Raw genomic sequence first — 16,365 nt, 5'->3', positions numbered from 1 at the left:
TTATGCTGAATTTGCATTTATGTCGGAACTGTTTATTTTATAATTGTAGCTCCAGCTTTTTATCCCTCTGTCAATAAGATTTTCAAAGCTTTTTTTTTGCTGCAATGGGAACAAGGTTTATCAATAAAACTTGCAGCCTGGGACTAAAGTAAAGCATCCAGAGATCTTAATCAGAGGTCACAGGGGGCAGAGAGGTCCGTCTAGGTCCGTAACTACGAGTCACCTATAAGTCGGGTGTCCTTAAGTAGGGGATTTCCTGTATACAAGTATAAAAATGTGTATATTTTATGTCAGGGTAAGAAGACTGCTATGGGGCTCAGCCTCTCCTAGTTATGCCTCTGGGTGTAAGTTTGGCAAGGTGAGAGACTTCTGTAGGTCTCACAGTATTCTGTATTTCCAACACATGCCACACACAGATAGCATCCATGTGCAGCCCTTCTTTTCTTCACAGACTGTGATATGTCCGCAACCATGTACTAAACGCTGAGGTAAGAAGTGCCTTGTTTTCTGACTGCAGGGCAGCTCGACTTAAATCTAAAATTTAAGATCACTTTTCCAAATATCTTTTTTTTTTTAATATGTGCATTTAGTGCATAAAGTAAAACCCGAACACCGCTGATTTCTTATGTTTCAAAAATTCTATGTTTTTTTTCTGTGGGATCCATCTGTGTGTGTCTTTCAGCATTCCCTGATTTGTGTGCCCGAGTCGGAGTGAATGGTCTTTGTACTGTGGAATTGCTTCCTGTCAGCAAAGTATAAAACCTGGAACTTCTCTGGGGCTGGCGTTCGTTCCCTGGGAGCACTGCCAGGCTGGCTGTGTAAAGTCTGCCTTCTACTTTGCTGCCTCTAGTTAAGCCAGGGCTTCTCTGCCACTAAGGACAGACACATCCTCCTCTGTTTTAGGAGCCAGCCTGCCTGTACCTCCTCCTAATTCTGTGTAGTAGGGCTGCTACAATGTGTGAGTCAGCAGCTGTCTGATAGTAAATAGCCTTCACCCCTTGCCAGGCCTGTATCATAGCCATCAGCTACTTGCCCCCTTCCTGCCCTGGCATCTGATGTGAAAGAAATCTGCAATATGCCTTCACTACTGCACTTTACTGTGTGCTTCCTCACAGTCTTCTACTGTACTTACCAAGTCTCAGGTAAGTCCTCAGTCTACTTCATCTTCCTTACCAGATGTTCTGTATCACTCCTGTGGTAACACTCGAATGTCTTTATATAGAATGTATACACTGCGGCCCAGCTACGAGGGTTAATCACAACAAAGAAGGAGCATGGGCCTCGTTTTTTAAGATTTTGATAGATCTTAACTTCTGTAATTTCTTCCGGTGTATAACAGTTCTTTAGAAATAGTGCAGATTTACTGTTTGCACAACACTCAGTTGTTGTAAGGTTTGGCTACATAGCTTGTCTTACAAGTACAATAGCGGTGATATATAAGTAGTGGCAGTGTGCCCATGAGGGGATGGTGACGCAGGTCACTCTATATCAATGCTGTTCCTTATCTTTTATGCATTTGTCTGCCAATGGGATTTCTTGCAATACCGTTAGGTTCTCACTAACCAAAGACTGAGTACTTGGTTCCGTTTACATGATAGTTTGTGCATATCAGATGTAGTAAAACATCAATGTGTATTGTAGTGTCTATACTGTTATATAGGAGCTGCAAGGAAGTAGTCCTGACTGTGATATACTGTAACAATACATTAATCCACGTACTGTCAGACTGGGGTGCTCTGGTGCAAAAGTGAAATAATTTTTGGGTTCTGACTGTACAGTGACATGCAAATATTACCTGTAATTGTTGAACACAAGTTTTTCCTAGTGTGTCTACGGGTCTAAGATACTGGTTTGCTGGTCTCTGCACTTAGATGCCATCTCAGTAACTCAATAACAACAAACTGGGTAGTTACTTAAGTAATCTATTGAGTTTCTCATTAACATTATGAATCTTATGTGGGTACCACTGCTGGTTAAGCTGCTGTCACTCACTATATGTGTAGGAGATAGTGCACAGTATACTATGGCAATCTTAGCAATTTTAAGAACTAGATTAAAAGTGAACAGAGAGAACTGCACAGGAATGGCCACTTCTTCATTCACAGGCGTAGTAAGATGGGGGTTTGAAGACCCATGTTCATGGGATAGGTGATTGTCCTTACATGCTAAAGGACATGCTAAAGTTATGTCATAACTCTATTTACTAGGTGGGAAGTTATCTATAAAGATGGTACAAAGATGGCCAATTATTACAATATACTGTCAGATACTAAGGTTTTGTATGTGGGAGCTTTGTACTGCATTGCTCTAGCTCAACTGCACCCAGACAATTGGCTATATCTCACATCTCAGCTTCTTAGTGATTTCTTGCATCTGTGTTTCTATGTTGTGACCCTCGGCATTGTCATAAGACTATCTGCATCTGCTCTGACCTAGACTTGCCTAGACTTTGACTACACTTACTCTGACATTTTCCACTGACCATGTCCTTACCTGACCCTTGATTCTACGCTCCAGCGACATCTGTCCCAAGCTGTCAAAAACACTTAAGACACCCTCTTCCCTAAAACTGTGCTGTCACTCACTGAAATGACAACCTCTTTGACTTTTTTGCATATAGAAAACTGGGATTAAACCAATAAAATTCTAAGTATATTGAATATTTGCTAAAAGATTATATTGAATTTCAAGTGTTACTGGCCCTATCCCGGCTCTCAACATACCTCTACAACCAGAGGTTCAGTGACTTTTATACCACCTTATCCCACCTCTTCACCATGCCCGCTCTCTTATAATGTCTAACAAGGATCCTTCCTGGGACCCCTACTTTTCTCCATCTATACCTCTGGTCTAGATATCACCTGTCTTCTAACCAGAGCTCCAGCGGGATTATCGGCCATATCCTCCTTCTTCTCTTTCTGATTTTTAAAATTTAAAATGGGCAACATTCTTTGAAGTGCAAACTGCTTACACATGTATATAAGAAGTGTCCGGCTGCACTACTCTTAATGCAAAAAAAGTTGGTCGGAGTAGTGCAGAGTTGTTTTGGATAAATGGGGGCCATTATCTTTCCTTCACACAATGCATTCTTCCCACCCAGACCTAACCATCAGAATGGCTCCACAGCTCCCCAACCCCTAAATTCTGTTGTTTTGGAGTCATCTTTGACTCTGCCTTATCCTTTAAGCTTCACATCAGGCCCCTACCACAACTTGCCGCCTCTATCTCAAAAACATCTCTTGGACCTCTTTTGCTACCTTGTACAGCAGAGGGGAGAGAGATGCAAGAGCTGCTCATAAATTTAAGATTACACTTACAGTACAATAATAACCATAAACATGTAATTTCTCATGTAAACATGTTCTTTCTTCAGTAAATAGGACCCGTCTATATGGATGTAATACAATGTGAATTACAATATCCTCAGATTTTAGGTGTGGACAATCTGGCATTCACATAAGGAAACTTATAAGCTTAAAATATGGAAATAATGTAAGCCTGGGTTGACCTGAGGCACTCCCACAGCAAGTCATGGTCATGTAGCTTTGTTTGTTCTTTCACAATTTAGTAAAGACATAAGCTGAGCTTCCTCTTCACCACTTTCCCCTTTCAAATCTTGGCATAGAATTGGTGCCGCAGTTAATTCACACATCTATGGACAGACAGGTGAAACGTGATGATCCAGAGTAGGCAGGTTCTGTTGGGTAAGAGAGAAGTGATTCATTAGGGTGTCTGAGGAACATGCTACTGGATTATCATTATGGGAGGCTGAGGGTTTCAATGTGTGCCAGAAATGTAGCTACATCTTATTTGCAGATTTTCCTCATGATTTATTCATACGTCTTACATACACTGCCCTATGCTTTCCGCTAGCAGTCTATAAAAATTACCCATGTCCCAGTATGGCACATCACAGCTTTAACATTTGTTCTATTTCATAAAACAAAGGCAGATCTGGAGACCCTTTAGCTAACAAGTACACAGAATAACACAGTAGCGGGCTATAAACCAACTTCCCGATGCTCACCACAATGCTGGTACCGAATGTCATGTAAAGGGATATTCCCATTTGTAAGTTGAAGGCATGGCATAACACTAGGTCATCACTTTATGATCATTGGGGTCCAAACTCTAAGACCTGAGAGAAGGTAACAATTCGGTAGGGTTGACCAATAATAATAATAATTCCTTTATTCATATAGCGCATACAGATTACGCAGTGCTGCACAGAGTTTACCAAATCAGTCCTTGTCCCCAGTGGGGCTCATAATCTAAGCAACCTACCAGTATGTTTTTGGAGTGTGGGAGGAAACCGGAGGAAAACATACAAACTCTTTGCAGATGTTGACCTGGATGGGACTTGAACCCAGGACCCCAGCTCTGCTAGGCTGTAGTACTAACCAGTGAGCCACCGTGCTGCCTAATGTATAAAATTGGGTCCTCCTGACTGTTTGGGGAAATATGGGAACTAAGTTGTTCCCAGATCCTTCAGAGAGAAACATCAGGCTCTTGTGTGATGTGACTTTAGAGAAAAGCTATATTGAATGTACCTCAAGTAAACATTCATAAGAATATGATTTCTACTTTTATAAAGCGGTTGGCCTCCAGCTACAGCCTTATCTCACCATTGGAAGTATTTCCCCATTGATTACTCATAATAATGTTTATTTGAATATGACTTAATTGGACATGAGGTTAATCTGAAGCATTGGGAATTATTAACCATAAAGGTTCATTTCTTATTTTTTTAATAAGTTAAACATAAGATACAGCAGCTACCAGGAGGAAACACATTCAGACTAATATGGAATTATGCTAATGAGCCTGATGGGCTCTCGGAGGTGATACTATAGCCCCACATGTTGCAGGTTTACATGCTGTTACAGCATTCAAGAAGCACTTCCCCCTCCTGTGAAACTTACTTTGCTGCAGTAAGATCACAGCAGGAAGAGGGAAAGGGAAAGTGCTGAGGGTACAGCGGTGAGACAGTTTAACAGCCAGTGAAGCTACAGCACGGACTCCTGTAACACTCCCAGGAGTCCTTCCGGATAATCAACATTTTTTTTGTTGATTTTAGAAGGAATGAAACCCTGGATAAAAAATATAAGAATATTGCCACAGTCACATGGTTTATTGTTTTTTGATTTTGATGGTGGATTTCCTTTAACATGTGTCACCCTGTTTTCAAAGGGACCAAAAGTAATTCACACTGACTCAATGGCAGTTTCATGAGCAGGTCTGGGCAATTCCTTTATTATGTCATTCTCAATTAAAGGGGTATTCCCACTTCAGCACAGGAATGTTATTGTTTGTACGATGAAAAATGATACAATATTTCAATATATTTTTTGCATAAATTACTCACAGTTTTGTAGATCTCTGCTTGCTGTCATTCTATAGGAAGCTTTTTTGTTTACTTCCAGTCAGTGGCGTAACTTGATATTGATGGGTCCCAGTGCAAAGTCTGTGCCAGGGCCCTGACTATAATGTATGATTTATAATACTAGTCTTCTAGTATGAGAAAGTGAGACCTTATGGGCCCCCAAAGCCTCTTGGGCCCGGTTGCGACCGCATCCTCTGCACCCCCTCAAGTTACGCCCCTGCTTCCAGTGGACAGAATTCTGACCATGGTCACACCAGTGCATGGCTCGTTATGTCACAGAGACTAATCAGAGCTGTGTGTTATAATGACCGTGCACCTGTTATGGTCATTGGTCAGATTTCTGTCCAATGGAAATAAATATAGAAGCTTTCAATAGAATGCCAGCAAGCAGAGATCTAGAAAACCACAAGGAATTGGTACAGAAAGTATATTTGAAACAATATCAATTATTTACCAAAATGGGAATACCCATACTACAGCCTGGTAAATCCTGAGGCAGAAAGAAGGCACTGGTGAACTCATCAACGCAAAAAGACCTGGTCGCCTATAGAAGACAACAGTGGTGGATGGTCACAGAATAATTTCTATGATGAAGAGAAACCCCTACACACTCAAGTGAACAATACTGCAAGGTGCAAGCCATTCATAAGCCACAAGAATAAAGGCTAGATTAGACTTTGCAAAAACATCTAAAAAAAGCCAACACAGTTCTGAAAGAAAATTATTTGGAAAGATGAAACCAAGATCAACCACTACTAGAATATTGGAAAAAAAAAGAGAAACTGTGGTACAGCTCAGGATCCAAAGCACATCACAATGTGGCTCATTTACTAAGGGTCCGCGGACCGCGATTCTGCCGGGTTTCCCGAATATTTACATTTTGCACCAAATTGCCCCGAATTGCACGCGATCGGATTGTGGCGCATCGGAGCCGGCTTGCATGCGACTGAAATCGGGTGCGTGGACGTCGCACAAACTGATTCGGACAAACCGCAGAATTTAAAAACTAACTTGTGTCGCAAGATCAAGCACTCTCATGCACCAGGAAGAAGAAGGTGAACTCCGGTGGATCTCAGCGCGGAAGCAACACAAGCAGGAAATTGGACGCACAACCTTAGTGAATCGCGGCAGACCCGAATCCTCGTCGGACAACGCACCGCGGGAACGCGACAGGACCGGGTGAGTAAATCTGCCCCAATGTGTTTAAAACACGGCAGAGGTAGTGTAATGCCCTGGGCATACATGGCTACCAGCGGTACTGGGTCACTAGTGTTTATGGATGATCTGACATAGGACAAAAGCAGACGGATGAATTCGGAGGTATCAGAGGCTTACTGTGTGCTCTGATCCAGCCAAATGCAGCCAAACTAATTGGTTGTGTTTTATAATAAAGATGGGCAATGACCTAAAACAAAGCAACCCTGTAGTTAACCATGGAGTTAAATTGAATATTTTTGAATAGCCAAGTCAGTCACCTGATCTCAAACCAATTGTGCTGCATTTCACTTGTAAGACTAAACTTTAAACAGAAAGGCCAAAAAAACAGCAACTAAAAAACTCTGCAATAAAGGCTTGGAACAGCATATAAGGGAACCTGTCACCAGAGACCTCCATTTTCACTAAAGAACGGTTACAGAAGCCCATTATGGCTGCAGTGCAAATGTATCTTTCTGTCTGTGCAAATCTTCCTTTCTGCTTTCTCTAAGCATTTGCAATATAATTCTGTGTTATAACCTAACCTGACAGAATCATCTGTGTAGTCCCAGGGGTTGGGCTTTGGTTTGGATGCATTTCAAAAAATAACATGTGACTTGTCTGTGCTGCAGACTGCTCAGCTCTGGGACTACACATATGATTCTGTCAGGGTGCAAGGTAAGTATAACACACAATTATATTGTAATGCAAATGCTGAGAGGCATAAAGACAGATTCTACCTTTACGGCTCCTTCTCCCCTTGGCTCCGTCTTATGCGGCCCAGTTCCCAGATGATGGTCTATCTTCATATTGGGCCCTTCGGAACTGGAAGGCCCCAGGCGCTTGCCCATACCGCCTATATAAAGATCCACAATTGAGTCATATCACCTTTTCTGTGCAGCAGTTGTGTGGCATTCCCCAATATTACACCCATATTTTATCATCTATCCTGCCTAGTACTGTTCCTTTAAATAATGTGCTGCACTAGTGGTCCTGGTCATGCTTCTGGTACACTGAATACAGCTGAATAGTGATTATTAAATATTAATTTTTCTTAAATAACTACATTAAAAAAACCTTCAAATATAACACGAGTGCACACAAAAGCTAAGAAGGAAAACTAAGATTGCTAGTGCTATCCAAATACTGCCAGATGTCAGACAGGAAAATGAAACAGTTACCATGTGATGCCTTCTGTTAATAGATGAGTCTTTGGAGATAAGATAAGTGGAAGGTGTCCTCCAGTAGTATATCCAGACAAGGTAATATCCTTGGTAATATCCAATTACTCACACCAAGGTAATATCCTTGGTAATATCCAATTACTCACACCTAAACCACAGATTGATTATTCAAGGACAGTCCCATAAGAAACTGACCAGTAGACTCAATCTTAGAAATGCTTACATACAGTAACATGGGCCCTGATGTGTTTTGTCTATGACGACTCATCAGGGTGACAAAACCTAAACTGAACTCTATGTTAAGAAAGGAGGGACATGGGTGACCAGATAGTGGGCTAAGCAGGTTAAGGCTTCAACTGGTAACTGGGCCCAGTGGAAAACAAAGGGAACACAATGCTATTTATTGCCCAGGTCAAGAAGCCAAGGATGGGCTGAAGGACAGTCATACCAGCTCAGGATGATAATGTCAAATTACTCGGAAAACGTACAGATATGTCTATAAAGATTATACAGTGTCATACACAATATTTGGGATGGTTTGGAAGCTAGTAGATTCCCTCTAAGGTTTGACGTACACAGTAGAGTCAAAATATGCTGCCTCTGTAAGACACTGTGCCTACAAATCCTCTTGAAATGTGCTACCAGGGGAGAATTTCTCCATAAATAAGTATTCACAAGAAATTTCTGCAACTGAAAATCCACCCTCTTATCAGATATGAATCATATGGTAAGCCTGAGTTTCCTAAAATACTCCAGTTTCTCATGAAATTAATCACATTCAATATGGCGCCATGCCAGCAAAGACTATCACACCACACATCTCCGGAAATATTGAGCAGAAGTGAATGGTAAGAAAGCAGAACTGTCCCCATTCAAGATATATTCACGCAAACTACTGAATAAATCACTGCAGCACTTCAGTTGGGTTATTTTTTTAGTTACATTTCACTTTACACCTTGCTTATTTTTTTCATATTTAGTTATAAACTATAAGCTTATTAAATAAAAAGTAGAGATACATTCCCTCTCTTGATACCAGCATGCTTATTACTGATGAATAGCCTGGAGCAAAATAATAGGCAACTTATGTTGCAGGTGTAAAGCAGACATCTCCTCAGAATTGATGTGGCCGGTAAGTTTAGGAAGAAATCGAAATATATTCATTTCACAAAAAGTTTACTACAACATAGAAAACAATATTTGCAGAAATGTTATTTAAAGCAAATTTGTGGCTATGCAGTAACTGTAAATCTCCATAGTATGGCACCTATGGAGGAGAAGTCGCTCAATCTAGGTGTCTAATTATTTGGACCGCATACTGTACTGAGAGAGACATGTGGCTGTGTTTGATGGTTTATATGATACAATTTTCCACTGCATCACTGGTGTTAATTTCACTTTATTATTATTGATTCATTATTTATTTATTATTTATTAATTTTAGGCTAGATATAGTAAGTGCTGCTGGCGGCTCTTCGATCATTGGTGAATGCTGGGTTGCAGAGCAGGTGCACCCCCGATTTCATCGAGCTGAACTGTGCTATCAAAAATATCAAATTTACTGATAGCGTTGAAGTTCATTGTTATGACTAAAGGTTATGAAAGCTTCTTTACTTAGGTCTGGACTAGAGAAGGCTTGAGGAGGGTGGAGTTAGATGATACTTATTAAACCAAATTTAATCAAGAACACAGGGTGAGTTCTTATGTTTAAGTAAATATAATATCACCATAAAGTTCTTAGCAAAGTTCTAGTCAAAGTGCAGATTTGTTGGAGCCAATGATTGTTTAAATATTCTTGCAGCAAGTGCAATGAGAAAGAGTTGTCATACATTCAATTAGAATATTCAAGCTTTTACAGGTTATATGTTATAGGATTTTTTTGAGGAAACAATATCATGCGTTTTTTCATAAACTGAACTTTGGGGTCGCTCACAGCTTAGGTCATGTAGCACTTAGCAAGCAAATGACCCCTATCTGCTATGGCAGCAACTACCTAATTGATCTACAGCACTTCTAAAGGAGAATTGAAGGATCACAGAGTCTGGAATGAAGTGCAGTGGACTGTATGTATTACTCCAAAAGGTGAAAGTCCCTATTTGTAGTCACTCTGGAAAGACTCGTAAATTGGATATGTCTTCCATTAACTCCTAAATAGAGTCATTGACTATCTAAACTAAGCAACCCCAAGCAAGTTTTTTCCCAACAAGAACACTTATCCTTCATCTAGTAGGTTATATGCAGATGACTACCAGGTATGTTTCATTTCATGTGAAGAAGGACCAAAACACCAAAGCCGGCAGGTTCTAAAGTACCAAGCACATCAACTTACACATTAATAAGTAACCCCTGGAGACAACAGCCAAGTGACAGATACAGAGAGATTCCTTATCTTACTGCAGATAAGAAAAATGTAAATCCTTACCCTGGTGACCATGGATAAAGCTGTAAACTAGGGAATGTATAATAAGAGGGAAAACTGCAAAGAAAATTCATTGAAGGTAGATGGTTATGTAAAAGAGACAGAAACTACCACATCATAACAAACCAGGACAGTGAGAAATAGTAGGTACGCAATAATCATAATAATCCCTACTCATAACACGACTCTATTATGGAGCTTTTATACATCCATAGCTAAGACTAAAGTTATACTCCAGAAAAAAACATGGGTCCAAAATAGAAAAAAATGTGGTTTTAATCCATATTCATTCGCAAAACATTCCGCCCTTTATGAGCCTTTTGAAAAAGCTAGGGCTTCTTGGCATATTTGCAAAATGATTTGGAGGTGGTGTACGGCTCACAGCCAGGAATTGTGCCTTTTTCAAGTGTTGCACGCCTGAGACCTGTAGTTCAAGCCATTATAAATGCTCTTCAATGAGTTGCTCAATTGGTTTGATGCCACTAAGATGGAAATAGCAAATGGATTGTGTGGATGTGTGGAGCAAATCTGGAGCAAATGTGTGGATTTGGAGTTGACAAAATTGTTCCCACTAATAGAAAACCAGGGGTGGACCACTTTACCTCATTTTTTGTAATGTGTGTGTAAGTGTGAGGGGAAGCATATTTGGTAATTTACCTATACAGATCTATTAAAAGTTCTGCACTTCTTTATTGATATGTAAGTTGAGGCCTCCTATCTTTTATCTTATTCCTGTCCATGAAATGGCCACAGATGGAGGGTCATGGGATCCTAACTGTCCATGAACAATCACCCTGTCCTGGCAGGGCGATTGTTCACAGACATATAGAGATCACATGACCCTCCATCTGCAGGCATTTTATGGACAGGAATGTCTGACTGATGAGGTAAAACACTTGAGGTTTTAATTTACATAACAAGAAAGCAGAAATTTTTATAGGTGTATAGATGGTAAATTACACACACATTACAAAAAACTTGAGGTAAAGTGACCAACCCGTTTCAATTCTTATTAGAGAATTTTGACTTGAGTTTCTGTCTGAGCAGGTGCAGCATGAAGCAGCCCACATTTTATATCCTGGTGATGACAATTCAAGGTTTATGCTTATAAAGTCTTAGATTGACATATTCAAATTTCCTCTAACTAGTCACAAGGTTGAGGAGCAGCTTCATACAGTCTTTGTGTCACATCACATCATGCAAGGCGTGACTGATATGTCCCTGATTGTCTGACGTGATCTCAATGCTCTCTTGAACTCCCTGCCACATCTTTTGCAATTTAGCACAAAGACTGCATGACTAGATAAAGATTATGAAAGGCTATTCTTACAAAACAATATTTGGGCTTGCTGACACAGATTTTGATCCACATGCCTCATATTCTGAGCGGCCATATAGGATATGTTGCTCCAATGATTTTCTCGGGAGCTATTTACAAAGTTGCGTGAACGTACCTAAAAACTCTATGGGGCACATTTACTAGGGTCCGAACACCGCATTTTCGTTGGGTTTCCCGACTTTTTACCGCATTGCCCTGAATTGCCCTGGGTTTTTGGCGCACGTGATCGGACTGTGGGGCATCGGCACCGGCTTGCATGCGACACAAATCGGGGGTGTGGACGTCGGACAACCCTACTGATTCAGAAAAACTGCAGAATTTAAAAATGAAATTGGGTCGCAAGATCAGCACTCACATGCACCGGGAAGAAGAAGGTGAACTCTGGCAGACCTCAGCGGGGAAAGCGACACATGCAGGATATCAGGTGCATGAGCTATGTGAATTGCGGAAGGTGGGAATCCTCGTCGGACAATGCACAGCGGGGATTGTGACAGGACGGGTAAGTAAATGTGCCCCTGTGTGTGGGACTGTTGCTGATGTTTCTTGTGTCATCTTATTTGTGGTTTTATTAATGAGGTTCATAGGAAAAGTCCTCACTTTTAGCGTGGAAAAAAATTGACAGGTTCCCTTTAAAATTTATTTTAGTATCAATATTTTACAATAATCCTCCTGGTTGATATGAAGGATAACTATTGTACAATGACAGTTTTATTCATGTAAACTGCAGTGAGGTAGTATCCAGATATACAGATAGATGATTACAAGATATTTCTACTTTATCCAATGGCCCTGAATGTCTGATTTTAGGAACATAGATTGTATACTAATTCAAAACACATTGTAGACTGCACCTCAGAGCCTCAGGCAAAAAGCTCTTAATAAGTTGTGTTACTAAGGTGGAGTGAAGTGTGGCGAAAGTAAGTTGGCAGCAAGTCATTATTCCTAACTCTGTAATTAGTCTTTCTCTGCCAGGGAAGTCTGTATCCACGGGTACACATGGCAGGATTAATACATGTTATTTACCCAAGGTTCTTTCTGATGATTGGTTAGACATTAGGGGATTAGGGGAAAACCTTCCTCTCCGGTAAGATCACTATTGTACAATCACAGCAGCTCACATAAGATGTAATCTGTGCTACTACAATAATGTTCTAGAAGTGCCTGCAAATGACATATGAAATTTAGTCAAAACATTAGGCTGGACTATCTATGTCCACCTCAAAGTATGGTCTATACATAAAGTATATAAATATCATATACACTTTCATACAGTACATACACACACTTCATCAAATGCACATCCTGTTCTCCCCAAAATTCACTGCTGTCATGTCCCAAAAGAGGGGCGTCACGTTCCCTAAATGGGGGCAGAGCTTGGGGAAGTTTGCATGTTAGACCTCTTCATGGCTTAAAATGCACGCACCTCTCCCACAACTAGCCTGCAAAATATTGGCAAATCTAAATATACCCCAGATAAACTCATATGTATCAATACAGCAATTCAACTGGGAGAAGTGGTAAAGTGTCAGAAAGAAATCAAGAACACAATTTAATGAAGGATTGAATTGACTTATAGCTTAAAATACAGTAAAGGCAATGCACCGGACAGATGCATAGGTGTACAGAGCCTTTAAAAAAGGTCTAATTTGCCTAGTGCCTATAACTGCTATTGGGGTCAGTAACCATATCCCACTGTTGTTGTAATACAGGCGGTCCCCTACTTAAGGACACTCGACTTACAGACAACCCATAGTTACAGACAGACCCCTCTGACCTCTGGTGAAGCTTTCTGAATTCTTTCCTATAGTCCCAGATTGCAATAATCAGCTGTAAGGTGTCTGTAATGAAGCTTTATTGATAATTCTTGGACCCATTACAGCAAAAAATGTTTAAACTCCAATTGTCACTGGGGCCAAAATTTTTTTCGTCTGGATCTACAATTATAAAATATACAGTTTCGACTTACATACAAATTCAACTTAAGAACAAACCTCCGGACTCTATCTTGTATGTAACCCGGGGAATGCCTGTACTTTCCTTTCCAGAAATCACAGCTTTGATGGAATACTGGAATATGTCTGTAGCTCAGGAGTGTCAGCAGGGTGTGTGACTAGTCTAGATGTGTTATTAGATCCATTATGGGATATGAGAGCTGCTTTATTTGCCCATAGAATATAGAATTTATTAAGAAAAGAGGAAGCCTGATTTTCAACCAGAAACCATAAAATTATAATAAATGTAAATAAATAATTATTAATATAGCGCCAAGATATTCTGCCGAGCTTTATAGATCATGCCGGATCTTTGTGCCTCACAGCCTTAGAAAAAGCTTGTCTCCCATGACCTTTGCGATTAGTGTGATTTCCCGTTGTGACCCCGGAGCTGTTCCCCTTTACACTCCTCTGCTGCCAGCCCTGATCTTCTGCTCTGACCCTGAACCTTTGCCGCCTGTCTTGACCTCCTGCCTGTCCCCGACCATGAACCTGCCTTCTGTTTCTGTACCTCGCCTTGGCAGCCACCGCAGACAAAGTCGCACTTGTGGAACAACCTGGTGGTACCACGCCGTAGCAAGTCCAACCTGATTTGCGGCGGGCTCTGGTGAAAACCGGGTGCCCCATGTGTCTGCTTACGTCATCGTATGGGTGGTCCAGTGGGTCCACTAACCCTGGTGCCTGACAAGTTAGTCTTGGAAAGATACGAAAGATGAGAGGGGACATGATTAATTTATATAAATATATGAATGGTCCATACAAAAAATATAGTGGAAATTTGTTCCAGGTGAAATATAAAGACAAAGGGCACTGTCTCCGTTTCTGCCTTTTACATCTACACAACATTGAATGTTATATAGAATTGTTTCCCCTTAATACTTTCCTCATCAAATCCCTTCCCTTCCTTGGCTGACATTTGTCTTTTTTTCAACCATAAAAACTATTTAACATGGCAACATAGTACAATGGTCCAGCCATTCTTTATATGGTAACAGAGCCATTGATATGATATCTCTACTTCACTCACTTGAGTATAGATTAGCAACTGCAAACAACTCATTGACAAAAGTGACTGTGCATCTGGGAAAGGACTAGAGAATATTTTTCCTTATTCAGTTTACGGGTAACTGTAGTCTTCTAAATATTGTTAACCATAAAAATTGTTGGGTTGGGATGTGGTATAACACCTTTTTTTGTGTATGTGACACTTCCTGGCACTTTCCTGCATGTTCCCCCTATTAAGACCTATCGTTCTGTTGTTATATTAATGAAATAAATTGCAAAACATCTTGTAGAGTTGGGACAAGTCACTGGGGCTTTAACGCGCCTGTCAAGAGCTTTTACTTTCCACCCCCTTTGTAACTCTTGGATGAAGCAATAAGTTAACAGTAAAATGTTCTGACTTCATGAATAAATGTAATAAAAATGAATTATTAAAAGATTGTAGCCAAGACATTGTGTTCAGCAGCTGTACACAGGGCACTGCAGACATGGAGCTCTTTAATATACAACTTCCAGAAACTGGTGTTTAGAGATAAAGAGTCGGCTATAAGGAGTATTGTTCACATTGATTCATGAAGGAAAACATCCAGTGACGACAGAGACAGGACTTCGATACTTTGTGTGTCTTCATTATTGGCCAAACCTGGATATTTACATTGTGTTCATAGTAAAAGTCAGTCCGATGAGTTCCTGAAAAATTAGAAGAGAGCGATCAGTAACAGTAAATACACTGTCACAATAATTACTTTTGACTTACCTCATCTCCTGCAAGGACAATTTAGGACATACAGATGACAAACCCCCTGCTCGGGACCCCCTTTATGTATCAGAATGGATGCTCTGCTGTATGACCATTCATGTGGAGAGCACCCATTTAAAGGACATCTATCAACAGATCAAGGTGTGCGTCCCCTCTGCCAGGATCTGCTCTTCTTTTATCTTCTTATGCCCTGTTTTTTTAAAAATGCTTTTAAAATTATGCTAAAGAGCCTAAGGGGGTCCTGGCTCCATAGGAGTTAATGGAGCCTGGAGTCCCTCAGGCTCATTTGCATATTTTTTAAAAACAAGGGCATGAGAAGCTAAAACAACAACAGATCCTGCCAGAGGGGGTACATACCAGTATGTCTGTATGTTTGGTTTACAAGTCTTGAAATGGTGATAGATGTCATTTAATATGTTCAGATGAAAAAGTGAACATAGTAGATATATTAAGGCCTTGTAGCCACAGATCCAGATGTTATTTGCTGCCAATCTGAATGATTTGTATCTTTGCGATGCAATGGTCCCTCCTTGCTGCAGCTTCACGGGCTTTAACACCCTGCATGAGTTTGTCTGCTTCCGCAAGACTTCCCCTCTCCGTGTAACTGCTGAAATCTCACAACAGTAGGTAGTTTCAGCACACATTGGAGAGGGGTAGTGATTTGCACAGTGTAACAGACATTGAAGCTACAGCACGGAGGGGTTCTGGTTTTGACACCTAGAGCACTTTTGGCTCATCAGCAAAATTTTGAAAGTTGGTTTCAGAAGAAAGAAGGGCATGGATAACAAATATAAGATTATCTCTTTACTCTTAGAGTAAAAGAAGGAGAGGAAATTATAGCTTCCCTCCATGGTACCTTTGGACAGCAAGAATCACAGGGAAGGATCTCCAATGATAATCCAGGCCTTCCCTACCACGGTGCTCCTCCAGCAGTTTTGACTCAAAATAGAACTGAACACAGCACATCATGGGCTACCGAGGAGTGTATCTGGGGGGACAATCTGGGTGCCCACAGAGATGGCTCTGAGCGCCACTTCCGGCACCTGTGCCATAGGATGTAATTCTAAAATTCACCACTGCCCTAGATCACAAA

The 16,365-nt window shown here is 40.7% G+C and overlaps 1 protein-coding gene across 2 annotated transcripts in view; it reads left to right on the top strand.

The window, feature by feature from the left end:
- Nucleotides 1-789: 789 nt before the first annotated feature.
- SUSD2 (sushi domain containing 2) overlaps nt 790-16,365 on the top strand; it is a 110,400-nt gene continuing 94,824 nt past the window's right edge. For both annotated transcript variants that reach the window (XM_072142254.1, XM_072142263.1), the window contains exon 1: nt 790-1,142. In XM_072142254.1, coding sequence (XP_071998355.1) covers nt 1,076-1,142 — 67 coding nt within the window. In that variant the 5' untranslated portion in view covers nt 790-1,075. The remainder of the gene's footprint in view (nt 1,143-16,365) is intronic.

This window comes from Engystomops pustulosus, chromosome 1 (assembly GCF_040894005.1).
Source record: "Engystomops pustulosus chromosome 1, aEngPut4.maternal, whole genome shotgun sequence".
NCBI lineage: Eukaryota > Metazoa > Chordata > Amphibia > Anura > Leptodactylidae > Engystomops > Engystomops pustulosus.
The sequence above is the reverse complement of the archived record's forward strand: the minus strand, read 5'-3'. Positions and strand labels throughout refer to the sequence as shown.